Genomic DNA, 24,259 nt, shown 5'->3' on the forward strand with positions numbered 1-24,259 from the left:
GAAAGAAGTGTGTTATTTAAAAATGAGAATTCAATTGTGAAGAATACATAAATTAAATAAAAAAAAAAATTGAAATTTGAATGAATAATTATTATCCGTGATATACGGAATGAACTAATTGTATGTACTACATTTGCACTATTATTCAATATAGTCATGAAATTTGCATTTATTATATTTTTCAGTTTCTTGTTTATTTTTATATTTTTTCAAACGTGTACTACAATAGATCGTGTACTATAAAACCTTTGCTGTTATTTATTTATCGGTATAACGCTTTGTATTATATGCGCTACTTGTAAGATGATAGTATCATTGTGTATATTCATATATAAATAAAACGTGTGGACGGTAATTAACATATAAAGCGGCGATTGTTATTATTTGTGCTTTGATTTAGTGCAGTTTAGATGAAAGTAATGATCGTGAAAAAAAGTATGTTTATTACTCACCTCTAATTTCAAGACGAACATAACGACTCTTATTCGAATATGGCATCAGAACAGTTCGAGAATCAAAATCTGCGCACTTTTCGACTGCCGACTGATCGATCCAAGATGGCGATGAGCAACAGCGCCACGGTACGGCAGTTTGCTTTAAGCAGTTCGAGGTGTAACGTGTGTGTGTGCGCGCGATCCTGACGTTTTTCGCCTTGATCAGCGGTAAGTAGCCTTTATTTGCGAGTCGTGCAACAATAGTTATATAATTCCTGAACCTCGTCAGTTATGTATACTCACCCATTGAACGGCCTTTGGCGGGAAATTGCTTTCTTGGTGGGAAACGATCGGGCAACTGCTTGGTTGGAGATGATCTCCTACGCACGTTCGTGCCACCCTGCTAGCATTACTGTCAACTCGCTCTGTTTATTTTTACCACGAATTGAAGCCAATTACAAGCCGAGCGATAGCCTAATTGAACGAAATTACACAAGTTCCTCGTTTAAAAGAGAATCTTCCAGTCAAGATTTACATGAATTTAAACACACCGATCGATTCTTTACGAAAGTCTTTATAAAAAGCAACAGACAGATCAACTGTGGGCAGACAGTGTTCTTATGCGCGTAGATTGCTCTTTTGACTCACGTTCCCGGAATATTTCTTCGAAATTAGATTGTGAGGGCATAGAATTCCTGCCAAGTTGTCGTCTGCTGTGTCGATACTTAACCTCACTTTGCTCACTTAACACGATGTGCTGTCAAGTTATAGACGCTTTCGAGGCTAAGTGGTCCTTGAATTCGGATAGTCGATAATGTATAGATACGATGCCTTTCAGTTTCATCGTCTGGCGCTGGATACAATAGAACTTTACTTCGAAATTCATACTTAACGGGCATTCTCTAAATTCTACCAAAAATATTCGTATTTGTTTTTTATCGATATCATGAAAGCCATAGAATCAGTCGGTGTGTACTAAACTTTAATACGAAACACCGCGTGCTATGAATGATTAAAATCAATGTCGTAACCATAATGCCTGCGATAAGTTATTGTTTCGCACGGAGGGTACTGGAAGAGCATACTGCAAAGCACGTTTTATTTCGCATGCGACTCGACTATCGATAAAAGAATAATGGGTCGAATGGCGAGGGTTCTGGTCTCTGCGGTTTGAACGTGCTCATGCTTTAATACGTTATGACACGATCTGACGCGTTCGTAACGAATCAGCCGGTCGTCAGGACTACCGGCTGAGTAAGATTGCGACCGTGGCATTCCAATGGGAAATACTCTTTGCGGGAGTCGTTTAGATTCACGTGAAACTGGTTTTAAACACGTGCGTACCACGCGGTCTAATGCATTTCACGCATCTCACGCATTCGAGCACGCGCCTGTCGCTCATGGTGAATCGTTCTACGCACACAATCATTTGAGAAAGTACACTTTGTCAGCGACAATGAATGACTCGTTCTCGTCTGTTTCCGTTTTCTCTGGAAATGGCATTACTTGCGCCGGTGAGCCAGTTGGAGATCAACCTCCGTGGCAGGTTATTTTATAGCATTTCATTGCTTTTCTTTCATGTGATATATGTATACATATGTATTTATTATATCATATTCAGTATGTTTCGATATTTTTTCTTCTGTATAACTCAGGTATGTATAGTTCATTCAGTTTCACATTGGTTATTACGTCCTTTACGATCGAATGAAAGTGCTGTTGCGAAGAGTATCGCGTTTACATTCGCGTTCAATTAATTCGATGACCCATGTTTAGTGAAATCCGAATACTACTAGTCAATGCCTAGCGCAACAGTAATTTCTATGATTACTACGCTGCTTGGGGCCCCATCGTGATTGAAGAAATAACATCACCGGTACCCCGGAAAACCAGTTTCAGCGAGAGATCACCGTGTCCCGTTATTTTTACTGAATCGTATGCATTGCGTCAGTGCCATATGTCGCAGCCGATATCTGCACTATGTGTCCAAAGGTTTACATATACTTTCTACGATTTTCACCGAAATCGGCCTTAAATTCGGACATTACCAAACACGGCTGTTATGTCTTTTAACTTTTTTGACGTATTCATTCAGATTAAGTATTACTAATTTTTTTACCAGCTATTATTGGTATTTATCAAACATTTTCTTTCCTTAATTTCTTTACGATGAAATACTTGCATGAATAAACTAGAAAAACATGTGTATATTTATTATATATGCTACAAATGATGTCTATTTTTTTCTTATTGTCTTTAAAGTTTTGCACTTCTTCCGGCTACATTATAAATTACTCATTATTATTCTATTTTAAATGTTTATGTAATAAATGAAGGCAGAAGCAAGCGTGTTTAGTTATTCCCTAATTAACTAAATTACCAAATTCATACGTTTCATAAACCACGTTGCCTTCGTCGCCATTTCTTAGATCAAATTCTAGCACTCTAAAATTAGTCTACCGCAATTCTACACAAGAATATTCTCTTTCCACATCACGTTTCACATGCACATCACATATATCGTCCTTACCTTCAAGATTAAAGTCCATCGTAATTAAACACTTCCTATACTCCTCCAAGTCACTAACGGCTTAGATCTATGAGCTTGCGTGTTTGTCTAACCGCACTATGCATATATTCTGCTCCATTCGATCTGATAGACAAACATTTTCCCCATCGTATAATTTTCATTTCTAATTAGAAACTTCCGTGACTCGAATTATCGCGATTGGATCCACCGTGAAATTCTCTATTAGACTGACAATCTGGAAGCTTCGTCTTTATCATTGATTTAATCGTATATTTCGATGCCAATTAACGATGCTTTTTTCTGCAAGTTTTATTTCTCCACAGAACGGCACATATTTGTAACTTCAAAAGCGTGGTTGGGGTCTTTCGGAATTTTCACCGTGAACGTGCTTTCTTCCCTTTATCTTCTGCTTGTCGCGTTAGAAAGTTGAAAACGCTACTAATGCGTCGGTAGACACTTCCAGTGCATTAATTGGACGCATGTCGCTCACAGCGATGAATGGCTCGAGATAAACGAGTGATTATAAGAAAAAGTAGTACAAGTGACGAAGTATATGGTTTGTGGAAAATATAGATAAAATGGATCAAATATTAAGGCACGTTATTATTTTAGTATTTAGTCGTGAAAGCTTGTGGAAATTTATACTAAAATCTTTCTATTATTTTTCAAATAATTCATTGGTATATACTGATGAAGAATCGAAAAAATTATTGCAGAAATATAATTAATTATCGTTAAAAAAATCAAGTAATGTTTTATCACTGAGAAATAAATGAGATACATGTCTAGATCTAACGGTGGATTTTAGCTGAAATAAGTTGATCCATGAATTAAAACAAAATCTGGTATCTGTATGGTATGGTATGTCTGGAATCTCTGATAATATTGCAGTATTTCTTATTGCATATATATTATTATATATTAATGAGTATGATATCTTTGGAAAAGCATTTGAGAAATTACAATAGCCAAATAAAAACAATTCAAGTTTAAAGAAATACAGTTCGAAGTTAGAATTATTATTAATAATCTTTCGACCACGAAGTCCTCGACCTATGGTATCCTCGAGAAGAAACACAACATTTCAGAATATTTCTATTTTAGAAACAAAGCGAGAATAGAAAAAATAGGTAGTTTCAGAGGCCGAATTTCAATGAGAAACGAGTTCGGCAAAATGACTTTCGATCGCGAATTAATTCCGTCCTCGGTCTGCTCACGGTTAACGGATTTGGTAGGAAGGTTATATCGGTAGACTATACGAGGACTCGATTGAAGTCGTATCACTCGTCAGGATCGCAGACGTGTATTTAAATCTTGAGTTTCATCGCATTCAGACTGTGACAGCGCACGGTATATTGTAATTGCGTTAAAGGTGCGTCAACGCGTGCGCTCTCATTACTGAGATTAACGATGTTTTAATTGCACTGGGAGGTATTTAAGGTTGCGTCCGCTAGTCTGGTCTCTCTCCGATGAGCTTAATTGCCCTTTTCTGCCTCACGCTCTCTCATCTTCTATTCTGTTGATCTTCACGTGTATGCAAGATTCTGACTTTCAGAGAAACTAGGCGACGTATGCACGTGGAAAATCGTTGAAAAAGCAGACGAGCGTGATGATCGATAATCTACAACGAGCATGCGGATAATTAGCTTAGCTTCGAAGAGGAATAAAAAATATCCTACAAGCGTAGAATTTGATAAGAGATCCGATAACGATATGTGTTCTCTCAAACGTAAAAAATTCGCGACACTCGAATGCCAGCACGGATCTGCGCAACTCTCGGATTTTTATATTTGCTACCATCTCGAACCGGTTGCGTCCGACACAACGATCGTGACCCGCGAGCTGTGTCCCCGAGCATCGGTGGCCAAGACATCGCGAGCCAAGATCAAGGCCGTATATGCCGGTCGCGGTGAAACTCTCCGGCGATTCGCGGGGCGAGCGTAAAATTCGCGTGGACACGGGCCGAAGCGGTTACGAGCGTGTGCACGCCGTGTATCCGCTAGACAGACAGAGAGAGAAAGCGCGCAGATTCGCTCACGCGTGCACACAGGTGCGTGGAACCAAGGTGAATGCGCCTTGAACGCCGCTGAGCACCTTCAGTCGTATCTTCTTCCTCTTCACATCAACACTGCAGACGGTGTATCGCCGGCTCTGCGCGCTCGCGTGCCGTGTTTCCGAGACGTCGTTGCTCGTTTCACGAATAACCCTTTGATCAGGCCAGCCACCGAGAACGCTCCTGTTTACCAAACCTGTCGAGCAACCAAAAGTGGGATCGGAGAGGAAAAGAGACGTATGGCGAACTGCTTCACAAAACCGTGATTCAGCTTCGATCGTTCTTCGTTTTATATTTAGAGGGATCGACGTTTTTGTAATACACGGAATGCTCGCGTGACTCGAAGATTCTCAGCAAGCGCGAGGCAAACGGACACAGAAACGATAAAGGTTCAATGTGTGAATCGTCGACCGTATGACTTTATCGAGATCATACGATACGAAGTATTCGATCGAGTTCGATACGAGTGAGCTTTAGACAGCAGTGTCGATGAAAATGTTCGCGAAACGTCGTGTATTCCTGTGAGACGAGTATCTCGGGTCGTTAGAAGTTTCATGACGACCAGAGAAGTATGTAGTTCGTAACTGACCTAGCTTGATGAATATCGAGTGACGAGTTGATTCGTTGAGGCGCTGACGAATGTCGGCTCTTGACTCGCATTAGCGTATCCTTTCGCTCGCTGTTAATTAAAAGCGTCGTTAGCCCTTTGCCACCAACTAACTACACGAACTTCCCTGTAAACGTGTCTCGAAAATGATGATTGATAAAGCTTTCGAACGGTGAAGTCTGCTAGTGTTTCTGCATTGCAAATTGAAAACGAGAATCGAAGAGTGGACAGAAACTGTTTGAATACCTTTTCCCTCGTATGGTGTTTCATTAGTCTATGAAGCAGCAATTTTTTCATTAGAAGTGATAGTGGATGCTGTTTATTAGTGTTACGGTTTGAGAACAAGATTTTCGAAATAGAAACACTTGGTCAGTGACGAGATATGGGAGAGAAGCTCTACCATGGTCGTCGTGGCTTCGTCGGCGATTACTGTGGTTGAGGATTTTTCCAAAGACACCTTGGGAAGGTACAATATGGTCATATATTTCATATGACATGCCTTAACTAAATTCTATAAACTTAAACAGTATTCAATTTTCTTTTACTCTTTATGTGCTCTATAATTCGTTTTATAATTAATATTAACACAGTAGTCTTTATGTCTTTTAGTGAAGCTTTCAAAAAATACACGGAAATGTTCGATACTGTTAGAAACATCAGCGTAGCCGACATAATCGTTCGTATTACCATAGAACCGTAACGCACGGATGTTTTCAGTTAAGGGTTAAAGTCCTGCTCGAGTTACGCGGAATTACACTAATGTCCCCCTTTACCCCGATAGGTGCACGAAATCTAACGGACACGACGATCAGACTAAAAAAGCCGCACTTAACGTTACGCGAGGTTCTGCGGTCGGAGCTGCACTGCAAGAAACAACGTTATTTCACGGTATTGTTGCCGCGTCGCGCGAACAACTTCTTTCGAATGACTTCGAGGTGACCGTCTAACCATTCTAACCGATCTAAACTTATCGTCGATAGAAAAACGAAGTTGAATCGTACGCGTGTCTCGACTCCAGAGCATTCCATTTCACGCGAAATTGTTTTTATTGCGCGTTTTATCGTCGAAATTCGAACGACAGGAAGCAACGTGGACGAATGTTTTTTAGGTCGGTGAAATTCAACGATCTTTCGTTTCTCCATCGTGGATAAACCAGCATGCTATTCCCTGGTACAACGATCGAAAGTATACTCGATTGCGCTCTTTAGTCACGATCTCACCTGAAATCGTGCAGACGAAGGTCGCCACGAACTTGGCCTTCCACGTTGAATTCGTTCGTTTGTCTGTTCGTTCGTTCGTTTGTTTATCCGTTCTTTCGTTCGTTTGTTCGTTCTTTCGTTCTCGCGCGTATGCACGCTCGTGTTCCTCATTTATCGGTCTGTCGCTCAACCAAGAAGCACAGAGCCGATAGCGACTCCGAAACATCGATCGCGGCGCCGACGCGCCAGTTGATTCGACCTTCCAAGTGCTATTGCCTGTTTCTTTAATTGTCTGCCTCTTTCGAAATCGATGAGTAACGGTGTATACGAAACAGTAATCTGTCGATTTTTCTTTCGAGCTCGATTACTCCACGGGAGTTTACATATTGCATCAAACGCGTCATTTGTCACTGAAAATCCATTCGGTACGCGAGAACGTTTGAGCACTCGTTAAGGCGCGTACTCGCTAGTGAACAGTTCAAAAACATTGTTTGCGCACAGCGTTTGCAAGATGTTTGCAAATATTTTTGTATCCACACTACGCGATATCACTGTGTTTCGCAAACATGTTTGCGAACTATATGCAGTCAGGTGGTAAATAGACGACGAACTGCTCTTGAACTATGGTTATAGTGGATGTGTTTTTTTAGCGAACTGTCGTTTTGACGAATGAAAATGTCTGTTAGTCATAAAGTCACGTTAAAGTCAGAAAATCGAGGAAAATGTACTTATCATCTTCATATATTTCAGTTCATGCCACTTCGTCAGAAAAAGCATCCAGCGTAACCACAGCCTTATCTTCCACGATTTTCGTCGAAACTACTGGTTGCTAAGAGCGAGAAGGGGAGAATTATTTGTTCAATACGAATCGTGCTGATACGCATGTTTACGCAAAATCGATGTACGCGAAGCCCAGCGACGAAGAATCATTGATACGACGCAGACTTAACGATTACGAGCGGATTAGTAGCAATGTTGGATGTACTTGATAATTTCTCGATTCTTAGTGTCTTTTATCATAATTTAACTGGGTCTGCTAAAACTAGTCTGTACACTTTTGGCTTGAACTATTTAAATATCATTTGCTAAATGAAGAAATTACAGTTGAGGAATCAGTCAATCGTATGAAAAGGTACTTGTTGACTTTGGTTTACGTACTTGCTTATTGACTTTATTTTGTGTGTCGTGAAACGTGAATAAATCTTAGCTGTTGATACGCGATAACTTCTCGAAGCTTACGAATGCCGTATATCTTGATACGAAAATGAAACTTTCAGATACTTCATTGTTATGAGTCTTTGTTAGATTAATTGGAGAAGTTTGACATTAAGCGAATTTCTAAGTTTTGAAGACTGAGAGCTGCGTAAGCAACTTTCAGTCGTGGTTTCAAGGAAGTTTCTATATAGTCGGAAATTTCTAAATCGTAAAAAGTTTTATGATATACCTGGTTCCTTTTCATCTGAGTTATATCGGCTTACAATACAAGGTAAAAGAAAAAGGAATCGGAAATGATACAGGTATAGCGATTACCCTGCAACCTATTAATATTCTGTGCCATATCCGGCACAGAAACGGTTTCCTGTCCGCTTGTCTTCTCCCATCCGTTTCAACGATTTTCCATTGATGGAAACATGATTTGCTGCATGTATGGTACGCTTTGATATTGAAGGGGGGAAATCTCGAAGATGGGAAGGAACGTGTGAACGTGTTGGGGAGAGGAAAAACACACAGTCAGTTAAAGGAAGTACACAGCCCGGAACGAACGTTGCTCTGCGAATCGTCGCAGTTCTTGGTTACATCCGCGCGATGCCGAATTTACATTGTCTTCTTTCGTTTTAATCTTCCTAGAGGAACTCGAAAAGTAAATTGGATCGAACAATGGATAATAAATGTTTGCGCAGAAATGTCTGACATAATCGCGTAATAAGACTTTTAAACAGATATCGTTTCGATTTCAGTAATTAGCTTGAACTTTTCGTTCCTGGGTTTTGTTCGAGTGGTAAATAAACGTAGAAACATCTTTCATCTCCCCCCTTTGTTTTCATTGTTAACACGTTCGATTCGATTTCTCCGACTGATTCAATATCTCCCATTCAGAATAGAGTGCATAAAGAACGAGGAATATAGTCTCTTCTCGCCTCGTTGATTAATATTTCCAATAGAGTTTCTCCATTGAATATTTGAAACCGTCGAGACTTTTTATCCAGAAATTTCTCTCTGCAACTTGTTCGGCTAATTGCTGTTTATCGCGTACGTATTTCATCGAATCTGCCTTATTCTTAAATCGTTCAGATACCATCGAGGAAGTTCCAGGTGCGTTCGAGAAATTGGTTCGAGGGAAGCCCCCTCTGTTTATTAATCGACTGCCTCGTACGTTTCACTTTCACCGTAAAACTGCCGCCGACAGCTGGTCGCAAATAATTTCCGTGCCCTCGTGCATCCATAATCGCGCGGATGTCGTTTAAAAGCGTACAGACGCCGGTTATAAAGAGGCCACGAGTGTAATCGAGCGAATCGTGTACGAGAACGTTATTACTTTCTACCTTTGCTCCTTCTTCGATGTGAAACATTCCGTAAAAGTTGCACTCAAGGTGGAATTTCGAGGAAAGAATACAAGTCGTCAAACGCAAACGTATATACCTATAAGTTGCTTACATAGAAGTTGACCGTGAGCAATAAAGTTCAATGCGTAGGTGAAGGTCAAAGAAGGGTCAGAGAGATTGGGTATACTATATGAGAAACGTGTTATGCTTTGCGATACTGCTTCTTAGAGTTTTTAGGAACGCAGTATAAGATTTATAATCTCATGGAACGTTGTTTAAGGAAATATGAGATTATATTTATCGCGATGTTGATAACGCTATGCAAGTTAGACCCGAGTTACGTCGGTAGCTAATATGTCTATGGGAGAGGCTGTTAGAGTATCCCGTCTTTTCACAGGATGAAGGACGAAACGCTTCGAGAGACGGTCGAGAGAAAATTTCAGCAGTAAATTCGTCGACATTGGTAAACTTTGCTTTTCCGAATGTAGAGCTTGCAGTGAATAAATAATACTAAAAATCCTGTAAATCGATAGCCATCTCTAGTCATCTTGAGCGAGAAGCGTATACAAGAAGAATATGTATACTGAATTAGCCGAGTGTATAATGCAATAACCTCTTATAACGATACGTAGACATTATTTAATCACAGAGACTAAACAAGTCTCTAATATGAATTATTAGTCACAGAGACTAAATACGTCTGTAGCCCCAGAGTCTCTGCGACTAGATAATACACACGGACGAAATACAATACACAGATTAAGTTTCTAGGAAACGTAGAATGGAGTTCGAAATTATCTCTTAAATTTATCATGTTTTGAGCGCTCTCGTAAGTATCACCGACGGTGAGCTACGTGAGCTTTATTTTCATTCTAGATTCACCAAAAAGTCGATGGTTCCGCTACTGTGACCTCTGCTCGTGAGTTATTTAAGTTTCTACCGTTACATCGAGTAAGAAATGGCTGCACTGTGGTTTTCGGGCGGCTTCAAACTTTGTTCGTCTTTGCTTGATGGAAGTCTTTGTTAGTTAGTTCTCAGCTGTTATTACGTTTTCTGATATCTGGTGCTCGTTGTTTAATCACTCTTCTTGCGGGTGAACGACACACGGAGAGATTAAAATCCGTGACGAAACGAGAGTCAACGATAGTAAATCTTTTTGTGGTGTTCGGTTGTCATGAATGGGGAGTGTGAATAAAACATACTTTTCATTCGGAGACAAAGGGGTGGGGGATGGTTGGAGAGGAAGTCGATACGTTTTCAGGACACGTATTTTATACACCAAATAATCTGACTTTCTACGATCAGACATGAAACCTCGTGGAATATACGGAGCCAACCTTCCTCCGTAGATCTCGCGTGTCTTCATTTATGTAACATACCCGGCTTCTTTCTCCTTTTCTTCTTTAACCTTGAAAACATTATCGTAGTATCATATTTTCTTCTTTATTACCGGAGATTATAGTAACAAACAGCAATTGCATGATAATTCGAATGTACTTGGTGATTCCTCGTTTGATGGTGATTGATACGCTATATATCACGCTGTGAATGAAATTGCGAATAGTATCGATCGTGAGTCGAGTCAGGTCATATTTTATCGTTGCTCTTTATTTACTGTCACAAGATTCCCTGAGAGTAAAATTTCGAAGTAATGGAATTTCGACGTTTCTTTTGAGAGACGTCATTTATATCGAATGAGGCTGCAATTCCTTGATGATGGTCACCGTTTGCGTACCGCAGGAATGTGCGGTTACATAGAATGCAAAATGATCGCCTACCACCATTTAATCCTCTTTCAGAGCGAAAACTTGCGGGGCTACGTGGCGTATGTACGAATTAGCATACGACGTTATTTCATACGTCAAACCGTGTAATTCTATTGTTCATCGTAAACGTTACACCATAGGAGAAATTGGCTCGCGTCGTCATTCATATTTATTAACGCATCACAACTGATGTTTGCAAACTTGTTATCATTTTGCAATTTGTATCTACACTGGTAGTAGTAAACTCACAAAAATATTTGCACACATACCATAGAAAATCTTTATGTGCAAATAATGCTATATAGAATATTTTGAAATTGCGTATAACGAGACACGTAATACACACGTGCATAGAAGGTGTCTATAAATGTTCGAATACTTTCGTGATTGTGTGCACACTTACCTTATCTGTACTTTGCATAACATTAGTGTCTGATAATCGTGAACGTTCCAATTAACTGATTAATTTAATTAACGATTTGTAAATGCTCGTTTTTACAAGATGTTAAATCTATCATCTACACTTTGTAAGCTTTTTGGCTTTATATGTATCATAATTGAACCGTGAAAATCGTGGCGTGAAAAATTGGCTGGCTCGCGATTAGGTGATTACGATTATCGTAATTATCGTGGAGAGAACGGATGGATTCTGCTTACTACGTTATATGCTAATCGAAGTGTCAAGGAACAGTGCGTGCCGAGTACTTCCGGCACATAAGTAGTTGGCGTGGTCGAGTAGATGGAATGGCGAGCGAGGGGTAGTCGTTTAATTGAATCTCCTTTCTTCGAGAGTACACGCTTCTTCGTTAACCCTTTCGTTACTTGAACAATAGGATTAAGACACGAACTCTCCCTATTGCGAAACAATACTCCGAGGAAAAGTTTTTGTTCAAAAATATTTCAAGGCTCTGATAAGTTTAGCTCAACTATACCGTTTGCATTATATGTTACAGTATATAATTGGAGCAGGAACGTGTAATATGCTTCGAAAAGAAAAAGGTTACGATATAATAGACTTTTATTCTTTAAATTAATTTCATTTGCGGTAGAGTTGCGAGATAACAAGAGTTACGTGTTAAATTACTCGATTCGCCTGGAAACTTTTGATCTTGATCAAAATCCTGCGTGTAGTTCCTATGTTCTTTTTATATTCAAAAGTGGAAAGATCTGTACGGTTTCGTTTACGCGGTAAATTAGTAGTCGCGAAGGAAAATTAATCTCGAAAGTATAGATAAAAAACACTGGGATTATTTATTTATGAAGTTTTTAATGAACAGGACGAAGTAATTGTTATTACTCGCTTATGAATTATTTATTATCTTTTTAATAGGAGTTATGTCTTTTTTATTTCGTTTCTTTATATCGAGTATAAGTAAAGTTTACGTATTTTCCACGTATAACTTTCATTTCAATATAAATTCGTCTCTCATCAAATTACTCTCTACCATTAATTACATCTTCTTTTCTCGTTCAATATGGACCAGGGTACTCCAAGAATTCTCCAGTGACGTAATCGAGACATTTTTTATCCTTCACCTAGACCATGCCAGACTCTCTAGAGATCGATTCTGTTCTGTACCATCTTCCATTTAGTATACTTGTTCCACGTTGCGTGGGCTGCTTCTATTTAAAATTTAATACGAAAGTATCAACTATTGCACGTCTGCTATTTTGTTTTTTAATTGAAGCAGAAAATTGTGATATTACAGGGTGGAATAAAAAAGTCATTATCTAAATATTGGAATCTTGATGAAATCTTAACTCATTTCAAAATTCGAAATTAAATAAAAGTAAATAAATTTCAACACTTTTTTAAATACTAATGTAATAAAAATTGCAAAAATTCATAAAAATTTGTTTCTTGCATTTCCTTACTTCAAATAGATTTATCGTTATGAAACTCCGGTTCATTCGAAACATTTGTTCGAGGAGCTCGAATAGTCCACAAAGCGTTCAATCACAGCATTGCGATTCAGCAGTTTCGAGTTTCGAGATAGCATTCATCTTTCGCGAGGCATTTCGACGCGTGCGACGGTCTGCGTATAGACGCGCGTTTCGGAGATACAGGCGCCGTCGCAGAAACGATTCGACGCCAGGCGTCGAGTCAGTGTTTCTTGCGACGTCGTTCGTGCAGTTCAGCCACGTGCTTCCGGTTCTGTGCTTCCGTTCGCCGTAAGATTTCGTGTGCGATTGTGATGCGTGTTCCACTGAGTCGTTCGATCTCCTTACGTGTTACGTGAATGTCCACAACGTGCAAGCAGACGATCAAGAGGAAGTAAATACGTAGTTTCTTTGTACAAGCCAATCCCAGTAGTTTGTTTCAGACATTTATCTTTCGATGAAATTTAATTTTACATTGGATCACATTATTTCATAATCAAACATTGGATATTTGAATTACAAATTGATATATTATACAAATTTGTTTCGTTCAAGATTAACAGGTTTTATCTTGTGATTTGCATTGTTACAAGATTGTGGATTTAATATCAATCGAATGAATTAACAAATCTCTTGGGTCTCTGATAACGAGAGATCACAGATAACAACAACGGTAGTCGTATCTCGACTAATATTATGATTTCCGTACGCGAAACGACAAAGTATCACGAGATCTATTCTCTGCCCTGACGAGACGATGTAAGGTTAATTTGTTTTAATGAAGGCTAGTTTCTGCGAAACACCGCGTGAATTGTTCTACTCTACATAGCAAGTGTTATGTGTTAACTCTATCCTCACAGGTTCCAGCAATTTTTATGGATTCGTTCTACCATTTTCTAGATCGAGATATAGGCTTCCTATGTGGGTGAGAGGCAGGGCTTTTTTTCGCCCTAATGTGGGATACGCATAATTTACACGGCGAACCGCGAAATCTGCTTTCCACCCTTGCGATCCGCTTACATAATCACGTGCTTTGCACAAATCATTCAAACTGGTCGCGAAAAGCTGTTTCCGACACGTATTATCGACCGTATTAGGGAACGATCCGGCCATGAAACGGTGGAAAGATCGTACAGGGGATGCGAACCGACAGATTGGATTTCCAGGGGCACGAGCGTCGCGGTTTGTATGCCTTCGTTGATACATGCGTTGCTGTTACTAACGCGTCGCTCCCCAGCGTACGATAACGTTCCAACGATGTGCCGTGTAAATTCGCTTGTACCCATTTTGTATAAAATTTTCCCGAATTGTTGCGTCACTCCGGAAATTTGTCAACGTCACGCCCCGCCTGAAAAATTAAATTAACACGCATCGACCGGTGGTTACGATGGTTGTGGCTTGAAACGTGCAAAATATAAAATATTTTGTAAGCTAAAACGAGAACAAAAAGTTATCGTCAACTATTTTAACGAGCAAAACTTCTTTATACGGTGTAAAATATTACGTGTTCGTTGGAGGTGCACTAAAATGTTTTCTAAAAAGGCTAATACAGATGAACGATCGACGAGACATCGTGCTTTTTCGCGATGGCGGTAATTTATGAGTCTGGAGGTTTATCGGACGATAATCAGCTCCTAAGCTGAACTTTATCCTCTCTGTTCAATTCTCCACACGACTATAGAGAGCGACGGTTTGATAAATCACGGCGAGCTACTTTCGCGCTTTATCGACCACGTCGGGGCTGATTCGTCCGCGAGACAATGGACGAGGGCGGCGAGGACTCGTTAGAAAGTAAGGGTGCCGCATGGACGCGTTCGAGTAAGCCTCGATCTACCCCAAGAGCAAGGCCACGCTTAAAACGGGTCTTTAAAGAGAAAGAGCTTTGCTGTTTTGATGAATATTGACATCGACTATGACTTCAGTAAGATATTCGTAATATCGAAAAATATGCGTAGCGGTTTACAAAAATATATGAACACTTGCCATCGAAAACTTATATTTTATTATTTTAAGCGTTTATATTTATTTATTAATATTTATTTATTAAACAAATATTTATTGCAAATATGCACGAAGTTATATGTTTAAAATTCCATTATACAATATAAGTAGTCATCTTAAACATGTAAGTGTTAAATTTGGGCCTCCTAATTATTGAGGTTTATTAATATAATGAATAATCGACTGGTATGTATTAATGAAATTTAAACTTTTAATTTAAAAATTTTAAAAAAATTTAAAATACACAAAGGGTATCTACAGGAATTCAAATACGTAAAGGATTTAGTTAAGAAATTGTTTCACATGTATAAAATGTGAGGTTGAATGAGAAGAATTAACCCGCGAACAGACCCTTCTGTGCTCATCCACGCTCAGAGCTTGCTGGCAATTAAAAAATCCATGATCCGTGCAGTTTGTGGGCAGGGGACTCGGTAAACAAAAGGGCAATGTCGATTACGCCAGAGTGAATGGCATGCCACGATGCTGACGAATTACGTTGTCATTCTTCCTTCTGTGCGTACGATGATGGTTAATTTTGGATTGACAGGTCGTTGATCTTCTTCCTTCATGCAAGTAGTCCCATGAATGTCAAATAATATAGCAGTGTTGAGGATACTCGTGGTAGATGAACGGATAAATCGATAGGTACTGTTGAAACAGGGATTGGGAGTTAATAATGTTCGCTATGACAGACTTAATCTGAAGTAAGCCAATTAATTTTTAATATGGATTATTTCTGAACGATAAAGACCACGAGGATAATACGATGAAGCAATTATAATGATAAAAGAAGAATCGAAATGTAGTTCGATGGATCAGCTTGTGCAATCATTTTTCTGGTCTTGTTGTTCATCGGACAATGGAAATAGCAGCAAGCCAGATCTCGTATACAACCACTTTGTAAAATTACTCAGGAAGACGACTACTATTCCGACTTTGTCCTGGCAAAGTTCCTCCCTTCTTTTTCCACTTTATCGTCTTAACGATTGGGAAACAGTCCGACAATATGCTTGCTACTTTTCTGCTTCCCACGATCTCACGCTTCCCACACGCTCGACCCTGCTTCTGCAATCGCTGCTTACCTCGTTCGAACTTGACGAACAACTTCATACATTCTAGCAGCCTATCTAGTAATATCATCGCCACATTTTTCATCCACTTTCGAGCAATTCTTTTACCAAAACGCTAAAACTCATTATACAAGCGTTATTACACTGAAAACTTGCCAAATTGAAGTTTTCTCGTTGATATCGTTAAGACAAATCTCGTCTAATATAATACGTCGTTGCGTTACAACTGACTTTCTAAAGAAGCAATTTTTTAAGCGTAACAAGAGCCGATTTGGCTCGCTTTCAGTCTTTCGAAAGTGATTAACCTATTTGCATCCAACGTAGCTCGAGAACGTTCGAGGCGATCCGCGATAGCACATCGATTTTCTTAAAAAGTCAAACTCATCGTGGGGAAATTCTGTTTCCATCGAAGACATCGTGAAAATAGGAAACTCTCAAACGTGTTAATCACGCGAGTGACACGCATGCAACAACGAGTTTCACGTCTTGTTCGTCTCGTAATCGACACGCATTTATTTAGCAACCGTTAATGTAAACGCGCAGTGAGATTTACAAGGAAACGAATGTCTCGTGACGACACACACCGTCTTCATCCGGTTAAACGAGGCTTTCGAGATTTCCCGGAGGCGGCAGCCTTCTCGAGGAATTCGTGTCGCGTGAAAAAGGAGGAAAAAGTTGTCATCGGCTGGCTATCTTCTTGAGTAAACGCGCACCGGTACCACGAGCTTTCGGGTCAAAGGTGAGCTGCTTGAATACCTCCATTACAGGCCGGGTAATGGTTCCTTTACTCGTGCACCAGTATGAAGAAAGCACGCCACACGGCTTTGAACCACGAAGAGACCGGATACTACCCTTCTATAAATCGCTATGGCGCTTCATGCAGGTAAACGTACCGAATCGAACCGTGTCCGACGTCGTGTCCGAGGCCGTTGGTTCACATCGTTGTAATATTCCGTGACTAGGAGAACCAAGTTATCCACCTTATTTCAAGATGACTCGAGAAACAGGCTAATTATTTTAACAGAGAGTTTTACGAGTATATGGTTTCGGTGCTAGATAGATACGTGTGGTGTTTTAAAAGAACTCGGACTGCTCGAAGCTTCCAGGTATAAATCGTGTCGGTAGATAAGACGCAGCCACTAGCATCGTATCTTTGTTACCCGAACTTTCTGACGAAATATCCTGGAGAATGAGTGGAATACTTAGAGACAAGTTTTGACCTGAAGACACGAGGTTTGTGAAGTTGTGAAAGTTTTGGTGAATCGGTTTTAATTAAAGATTACTGCACGATCAGGTTACGTTTCGATCGTATATTTGTAATTACGTGAAACGACATAACATATGATTTTATAAGACGAAACCCAAGAACAAAATTTCTATATTTACACGAAGAATGTCTAATCTAACTATCGAAAAAAATGAAATTTCTGACGTTTCATTGGATCGTCTATGCGTTTTATTAATGGATTTATTAATCAGAGAGGAGGCACACGCATATCGATTATCCGTGAATGTTATCGAATAAATTAATCGGACATTTGAATCGCGCATACGTAATAGTGTCACGGTGGCCGTCTGGACGTCTGAAAGCCGGAATTACGAACGCAGCGAGGAGCCGGGAAACACCGATAGTAAAGGATCGTGGACTGACTCTGGCATTAAACGCCGCCAGCCGGCATCGAAAAGATGGAGGAATGACCGGGCTTTCAAAGCCACCGAGAGATTTTCAAACTTCGCTCTTTGTGTCTTTGCTCCTTGGCTAGGGGCAATGGGCTTCGCGAGCCATAGAACCGTTCTATACAACCGACCTGTTTTTACCTTCGTTCAAGAATACAAATTAAAGAGCGTTTCTCTATTTTTTCTTCCTTTCAGCGGCGTGTTCATTTCTTCTTTACTTTCGTTATCAGTCTAACAACTGTTCCATATGTTGGCCTTGGTAGGAAAACCTTTTTTACACCAAGCTTGTAATATTTGATAGTATCGATTTTCTGTACTTTTTTGCATTTGAAAACTCTGCTATATTTGCGTCTGGAAATTTTACCTTTTGGGAATTAAAAAGTTTGCAATAATAAAGAGGCAGCTTCGATATTAAAATTTTATTTGTAGGGAATATTCAAACGTGGAAAAGTTTATTATTATGGATATTAGTTGACTATGAATTTATAACACGCTTGAAAAGGTGGTTTGATTGTGGTTGGTTGTTGTTGGTTTATTCAAATTACTGGAAAGTAGAGCTATTTCTTTATCGCAGTATCCCTTCCATTGAAATTTTATAAATATTATATTTTTTGGAACTGGAAATTGTATATCTTCTATGTACAATATATCATAGATGAAGCTCTTCGTGTTTTTTCGCGTGTCTATTCACAAATCTTGTTTTATAAAGATTATAATATATCGATTTTGATCATATTGAACATTTACTGTTTTGAAAACAAATAACAATTGGACGCATTTACAACGGCAGGCCGTATATGTGTATCGAAATACGTGCCATTGTTACTCACTGTTCTTTTGCAAACGAAATATCGACCGGTAGTTTTGTTTGGTAAATGCCGACTCCCCTTAACTAGTATCTAATTATAGTCGTTTAGAGTCACTTGTTACGAGAATAACGATGAGTTTGCATAGGTCGTTATAGGACGGTAAACGTGGTGGAACGATTTGTGGACGATTCGCAATTTCCGCTCAATAAACGCACTTCCCCATCGATTTCGTATCAATTAGTCATTTTAATAAGTAGACGGTCAACGTTTATGAATAACTGGTAGCGCGCTGCTTGGTTTGCGCAGCGAATTACGTACACTAAGAACCGATGGCTATAAAAAAACAAAAACTTTCATCGGTAAAACTTTCGTTCCATTTACCCATTATCGACAATCGTGTCTGGTTATTGACTCTCACACAACGTTATATTCCGATGTAATCACCGTTTAGTTCGCTACTGAATTCTTTGTCTAAGGTTTCTCGTCCACTACCTTTTCTTCGAAAATCAAATTCAATTATATATATCTCTTCATTCAGATCATAAAAAGGAGAGAAAGAGAGGGATTAATAAAGATGACTTATCACACAGTTCCACAAGAGTTTCTATGGAGTTCTACATGATAGAAAGAGAGCTTTTCCTCTGTGAACAAACTCGTTAAAGTACAAATGGAATTTTTAAAAGATTTGTAGCAAAAAAAGGACCAACAGCTGTGAGCTTCAGCTTTTTCAAACTTCTACAAAATCCGCTTCGTTTAAAAAGCACGTGGATTCGTATAACCTGTCCTATCGTCGATAGTAAAATTGCTCGTTTGAGATCGAAATACAAGGATCACGGCGTAATTAAAACGGAATTGAAGTCGAATTGTTTGCCTGGTAACGAAAGCCGAGTAAACCCATGACGGAGCCGGCTGAAACGTAAGCGGAACAGTACTGAAAAATTTAGTTTAAATTATATACCTCGAAGCATCGATAATCGCGTGGCTAAAATTATACCGCGTTTTACGTTCTGCGTTTTGTAATTTTACAGTGCACTTTAAACGTCTCGCCATCTTTTTATTGCCATCGCGTTTCCAACGTGGGTTTACGACCATTTTAAAGTATAACACGAATCGTCAATGATTATTCGATCGTTTTTCTTAATTAATTTCATCGTTTGACAGTATTCTTCTCTTTTCCGAAACTAAATTAAGTTACATCGACCTTGTACTTTTTGGACTTTCATATTTTTTATCTCAATAAAGTTGATTGTATTCCACCAAAGTAAAAAAAAATAAATCGGCTGCACTGTCGTCGATTTTGAATAATTATCGTTTTGGCTCCCTTTCACTGGCAATTCTTTATAATTTTTTTCGAGTCTCGAAGCTGAAAAATTGCAAATAAAAGGATCGACGATATGGCTTCGTAAAAATACCTAACCGTTGTTCGTTGTCAACTGCAACATCTATTCATAGCACAGACATCGATACTCTTGTCCGCGAAACAGACAGATACCCTCTATTCGCGCAACATTGTACGATTGCTAGATTCAACCGTTAAAACCGACCATTAAATCTCACGGACTTGATCGACGAATAAAAGTATGATTTCTTCCATTCCAATCTCGATTGTAACTTTTACCTTTCAAACTACCGCATCGACAACGCGAATTATACCACTACGAAGGCATGGCATGTGATTTTTTCCAATTCTCCCCAAGTTTCACAATTTAAAGGGAAATTAAATGTGGCTGCACGGCAAGAAGTAGCCGCAACTCTCCTTGTGAAAATTAATCTCCTGGGCGCCCGTGAAACGTTCTCTTTCCAAAAACTTGCTCGTTCCCGCTCGTCCTTCGCCGTCCTGCTTCTGAACGCGCTGACGGGAAGCTCGCTCGTAAATGCTGAATTTATCCCCGGTTCACGTTCTCGCCTCGCCTATCCGCTTGCCCGTAATCGCTGGAGTGCATCTGCATAGCCCGTGTATTCTCCGAGGCACGTCTCCGAACTTCGTTACACAGAGTAATTTCCTTATCTCGTCGCTTGCACTTTCGACGAGCGTAACGAATGGCAAACACTGTTGAAATTTCGCAGCTTCGAAGAAATTACATTTCACGATGAACGAAGGGCGGAAGGGTTGGATACAAGGTTCGAAAGTTCGGGTCCCGAGCGAGAAATCAGAAATTGCTCGATCAGTGTTTGCCCTCCTTTTCCGGTTGCAGACACTCGATGCCCTCGTCGTGCACCGGCCATGCTTCTCGCCTCTCTGTTCGGGTCAATTAACGCTGCCGGCAAATTGTCCGAAATTGAATTTTCGTTCAGTCGCTCGGTTGTCTCGCAGCCGCAATCGCTGCTGCACGGTCCGGGCTGTGAAACGTGTCCTGGACGAGAGTTCGCCGTCTTCAGCGTTAATATACTAATTAAGGAATAGTCGAGTTAATGGCAGGGAAATCTTACGCGATCTGGAAACGAGCTGAGTCAAGAAACCGTAAACGAACCGGAATGAAAGGTAATCTTTGGCTTTCTGCGAAAGCTCGTGGATCATTGAGGAAAATTGTTTCTTATTTCTCTGGAAATGTTTGCGTAAAACCGACAAGTTAATAAATATTGATGAGAGGGGTGTCAAGTGATAGACGTATTTTCGAATTAGTTCCGTGATTAAGCGATTGATGAGATGATAGTGAGATCCGGTTGGCAGACGAGCATTAAGGTCCGATTATGTGCAGCCTCCTTGTTAACGGCACGAGATGTAACACTTTATGGGTAGGGAAGCTTTTAATAAACTTGACGGCGTTTATGGTTATACGTTTATTGAAAAATGTTCATCTAATCATCGATTAAGAACGATGAAATTTACATATATATTCGATAGATGCTTAATTGACGTGTAATATCCGTGAAAAAATATAAAATATCGTGATATAAACATTTTATACAAAATCCAAAAAGTATAGCTATGTAGTTAAATTGCGTGGTCGTTTGATTTGCAAAGTCGAGATTCATTTAAGCTAACTGATATACGACAGGTTGTTGTATATCATTGGTATCGAAACAAATTCTGTATGGCGAATAGGGGGACGGATATGGGCATGACCAAACATAATTACCGAAATCGCTAACAGGATAAGATTGAGGTGCAACGGTGTACTGAGTGTATGGCAAATAATTTGTCCCCAGGTCAGTTGGCTTACTATAAACTTGCTCTGCAGCGGGCTGTATCGGTGTTAAATTATTCGATGGCTCTGCGTCGTGGTGCGCGTTAGTAGGAATCGTGATGCTGTAACTTTCTTTTGACATGTTATCCTTGATTTTCCCGTGGTTATGCACGTGCTGGTGCACCCTTATTTTGTAGATATCCCCCAGCTTCGTGCCCACTTGATCCTTATGATTATCAGCTTTTTCCTGTTCAGGTATTTGCAAATAAATTCATATCCATTACTCTTTGTCAATTAACACGTTTATCAATTACGATATATCTTATCATGATCCGAGTCAAAGTACATATTTTTAGATTATGCATATCACATACGTTATGTAAGACGCGATGCAAAATCACGAAAATGTGAAAAAATATTTTACAATTTAAAGTTATACAATAATAGTAACGGGCATTGTGTATGAAAATTATTTGTTGGAAAATTATTTATAATGAATGGACTGTGAATGATTTATGCGAGATTGAAAGACATAATTCCTAAAATAAAAAAAAATATGATAAAAATACGAACTAATCAAAGTATAGTATCTGTTATGACATTCAGTAAGTGGAATAGATTTCTGTTGCGTTTGTAAAAGTAGAAGTTTACAGAAAAAAAAATATTCGTAGTTCTAGTTTAGTTGGTTTAGTAATAATAAGATCAAATCCGTAATGAACGTATACAAAGTCATTAGAATTTAACAGTTCTTTGTATGAAACAATTTTTGTATGGTTCATTGTGTGTATATAAAACAAAAATTCCTACCGTGGAAATTTTAAATTCGCGCTGACTTCCCACGATATCAACTGGCGACGATTGAACGGAAGCAGAGACCATGGAATCCAAGGAATTTCTCTGTTGCTGTTTTTGGGGGGAAGTTTTTTGCAATAATAATGCGTGATGAAGATCTTTGTTGGCTAATAAAGAAGTCGTGGTTTTTATAGGACTAGCAATTGGCATTTCTTGCTTTACTTCGGCTGGTATTTGTTGATAGGGATTATAGGATGGTTTCAATTCCACAGAACGGTATTGTTGCTGCACAGGATACATGTTCGATGGATTCAAGCCCAACAATGAAACACTCTGACGAGTATTCACGCGCTTCTCTGTAGAAACATCATTATTTGATAGAATTTATTTGCGATTTTTTATGAAGATTATTCATAGGTGAAAAGTTGGGTAGTGAAAGATATGTAAGTCTAATTGATTTATAGTAGGTAATATAGTAGATAATAGGGCTATAACATAATTTGAAAAATGGGGCGAATATATTTTTGTCATTGGTCAAAATGATCACATTTGCAAATGGATCATTTGTAGTAGAATTCACATAGCTGTAATGCATATCATAAAAGTTCACCGATTCTTTCTCTTTTTATGATTTTTCATTTGTATAATAGGAGCTCACGACCAGATATGTAAGTGGAATCGATAAGAATTCATTGAACAAGGTCATAACTAATATTTCGTTTGAAATTCTGCTATACATATATACGTCCAAGAATCAGAGTATCTGTATCATTCAACTAGCCAACATTCCACATGTAACACTAATATTGTACTTGAAAATAATTATCTTACTCTCTTGATCTTGCAAATCAACGACCGATAACGAATCATCTAAGGGCGACTTCGTGGCCACATCATCGTGTTCATCCCTTTGTATTCTATCGGGTTCTTCGCTTGGATTAGATCTTCTGTATCGATTGTGTGCTGCCTAAAAAAATGATCGGTTAATCGATAATTACAGGAGACAGTGCTGAAAGTAATAATGAACTTTGCGTGCTCACTATAGGAGGATATTGATAATAGGGTAGAACTGCCCCGGGAATTCCTGCTGATCCGTAGCTATTCATATCAGACAGCAGTCGTCTGTAAGCAGTTCTTGACATAGGTGGCAATATTACTTGTTGAAACATCGGCGACAATGCTTGAGCGGGAACATGGTATGAATCCGAATACACTGGATAAAGTTCCAAATGATACCCTGGATCCATGTATCCCTGTTGTTGTACTAATTGGCGTGGACTGTGTGATTGAGGATGTGATTCATGGCCTTTGTCTTCTGAATTTGGAAGAGTTTCAGGAGGTTGAGTTATGGGCTGATGTTCTTCCTCCAAATCTGATTTCTGTGTAGAGTGTGAATGTTCGTATCCAGGTTGTATCATAATGTCAGCAAACGCATAGTGGACTAGGAAAATAGCCATTAAAAACTGAAATCAAATATTATCAAATATGAGCGTGATATTTTATAATTTAGTGTACATATTACGATTTCAAACGTCAATTATTGCGATCTTACCATCGTTAATTGCCCCATTGTTGTACTTTACCGTTGATCGTTCAACAGTTCGATCGAATCTGCGCAGCGGGCTTTAAAGACACATAAATTAATGGACGAAGGTGCTGATGTCACGTATTTCGTCTGGCACGCACTTTTGTCAAGCCAGCATGTTACAAACTTGGGAAATTTAGCAAATTCGCAGAAGACTTTTATGGGTCACTGTTTTACGAAATTC

The 24,259-nt window shown here is 39.2% G+C and overlaps 2 protein-coding genes across 6 annotated transcripts in view; one reads left to right on the forward strand and one right to left on the reverse strand.

Annotated features, from left to right (window-relative positions):
* Positions 1 to 569: 569 nt before the first annotated feature.
* LOC117233225 (WD repeat-containing protein 47) overlaps positions 570 to 24,259 on the forward strand; it is a 79,465-nt gene continuing 55,775 nt past the window's right edge. For 2 of the 5 annotated variants that reach the window (XM_033493340.1, XM_033493341.1), the window contains exon 1: positions 1,916 to 1,980. In XM_033493340.1, coding sequence (XP_033349231.1) covers positions 1,931 to 1,980 — 50 coding nt within the window. In that variant the 5' untranslated portion in view covers positions 1,916 to 1,930. Of the gene's footprint in view, positions 663 to 1,915; positions 1,981 to 5,994; positions 6,091 to 13,223; positions 13,408 to 24,259 lie in introns of those variants that run through there. The other 3 variants (XM_033493344.1, XM_033493342.1, XM_033493343.1) reach the window with 3 other exon arrangements.
* LOC117233230 lies at positions 21,337 to 24,163 on the reverse strand. The gene is made up of 5 exons (XM_033493352.1): positions 24,043 to 24,163; positions 23,531 to 23,953; positions 23,322 to 23,457; positions 22,506 to 22,846; positions 21,337 to 21,945 (listed from the first exon to the last, which is right to left on the reverse strand). The coding sequence occupies exons 1-5, from the start codon at positions 24,058 to 24,060 to the stop codon at positions 21,547 to 21,549; spliced, it is 1,317 nt and encodes a 438-aa protein (XP_033349243.1). The 5' UTR covers positions 24,061 to 24,163; the 3' UTR covers positions 21,337 to 21,546.

The sequence above is a fragment of the Bombus vosnesenskii genome, unplaced genomic scaffold (genome assembly GCF_011952255.1).
Source record: "Bombus vosnesenskii isolate JDL3184/JDL3185 unplaced genomic scaffold, Bvos_JDL3184-5_v1.1 scf7180000013295, whole genome shotgun sequence".
Lineage (NCBI taxonomy): Eukaryota > Metazoa > Arthropoda > Insecta > Hymenoptera > Apidae > Bombus > Bombus vosnesenskii.

Bases quoted from the DNA above. Each gene is read 5' to 3' on its own strand.
- LOC117233230 (XM_033493352.1), bottom strand. The intron at 23,458-23,530 runs GTGAGCACGCAA...TCATTTTTTTAG, and splicing joins ATTATCAATATCCTCCTATA to GCAGCACACAATCGATACAG. The intron at 21,946-22,505 runs GTAGGAATTTTT...ATACCTGAACAG, and splicing joins GCGAATTTAAAATTTCCACG to GAAAAAGCTGATAATCATAA.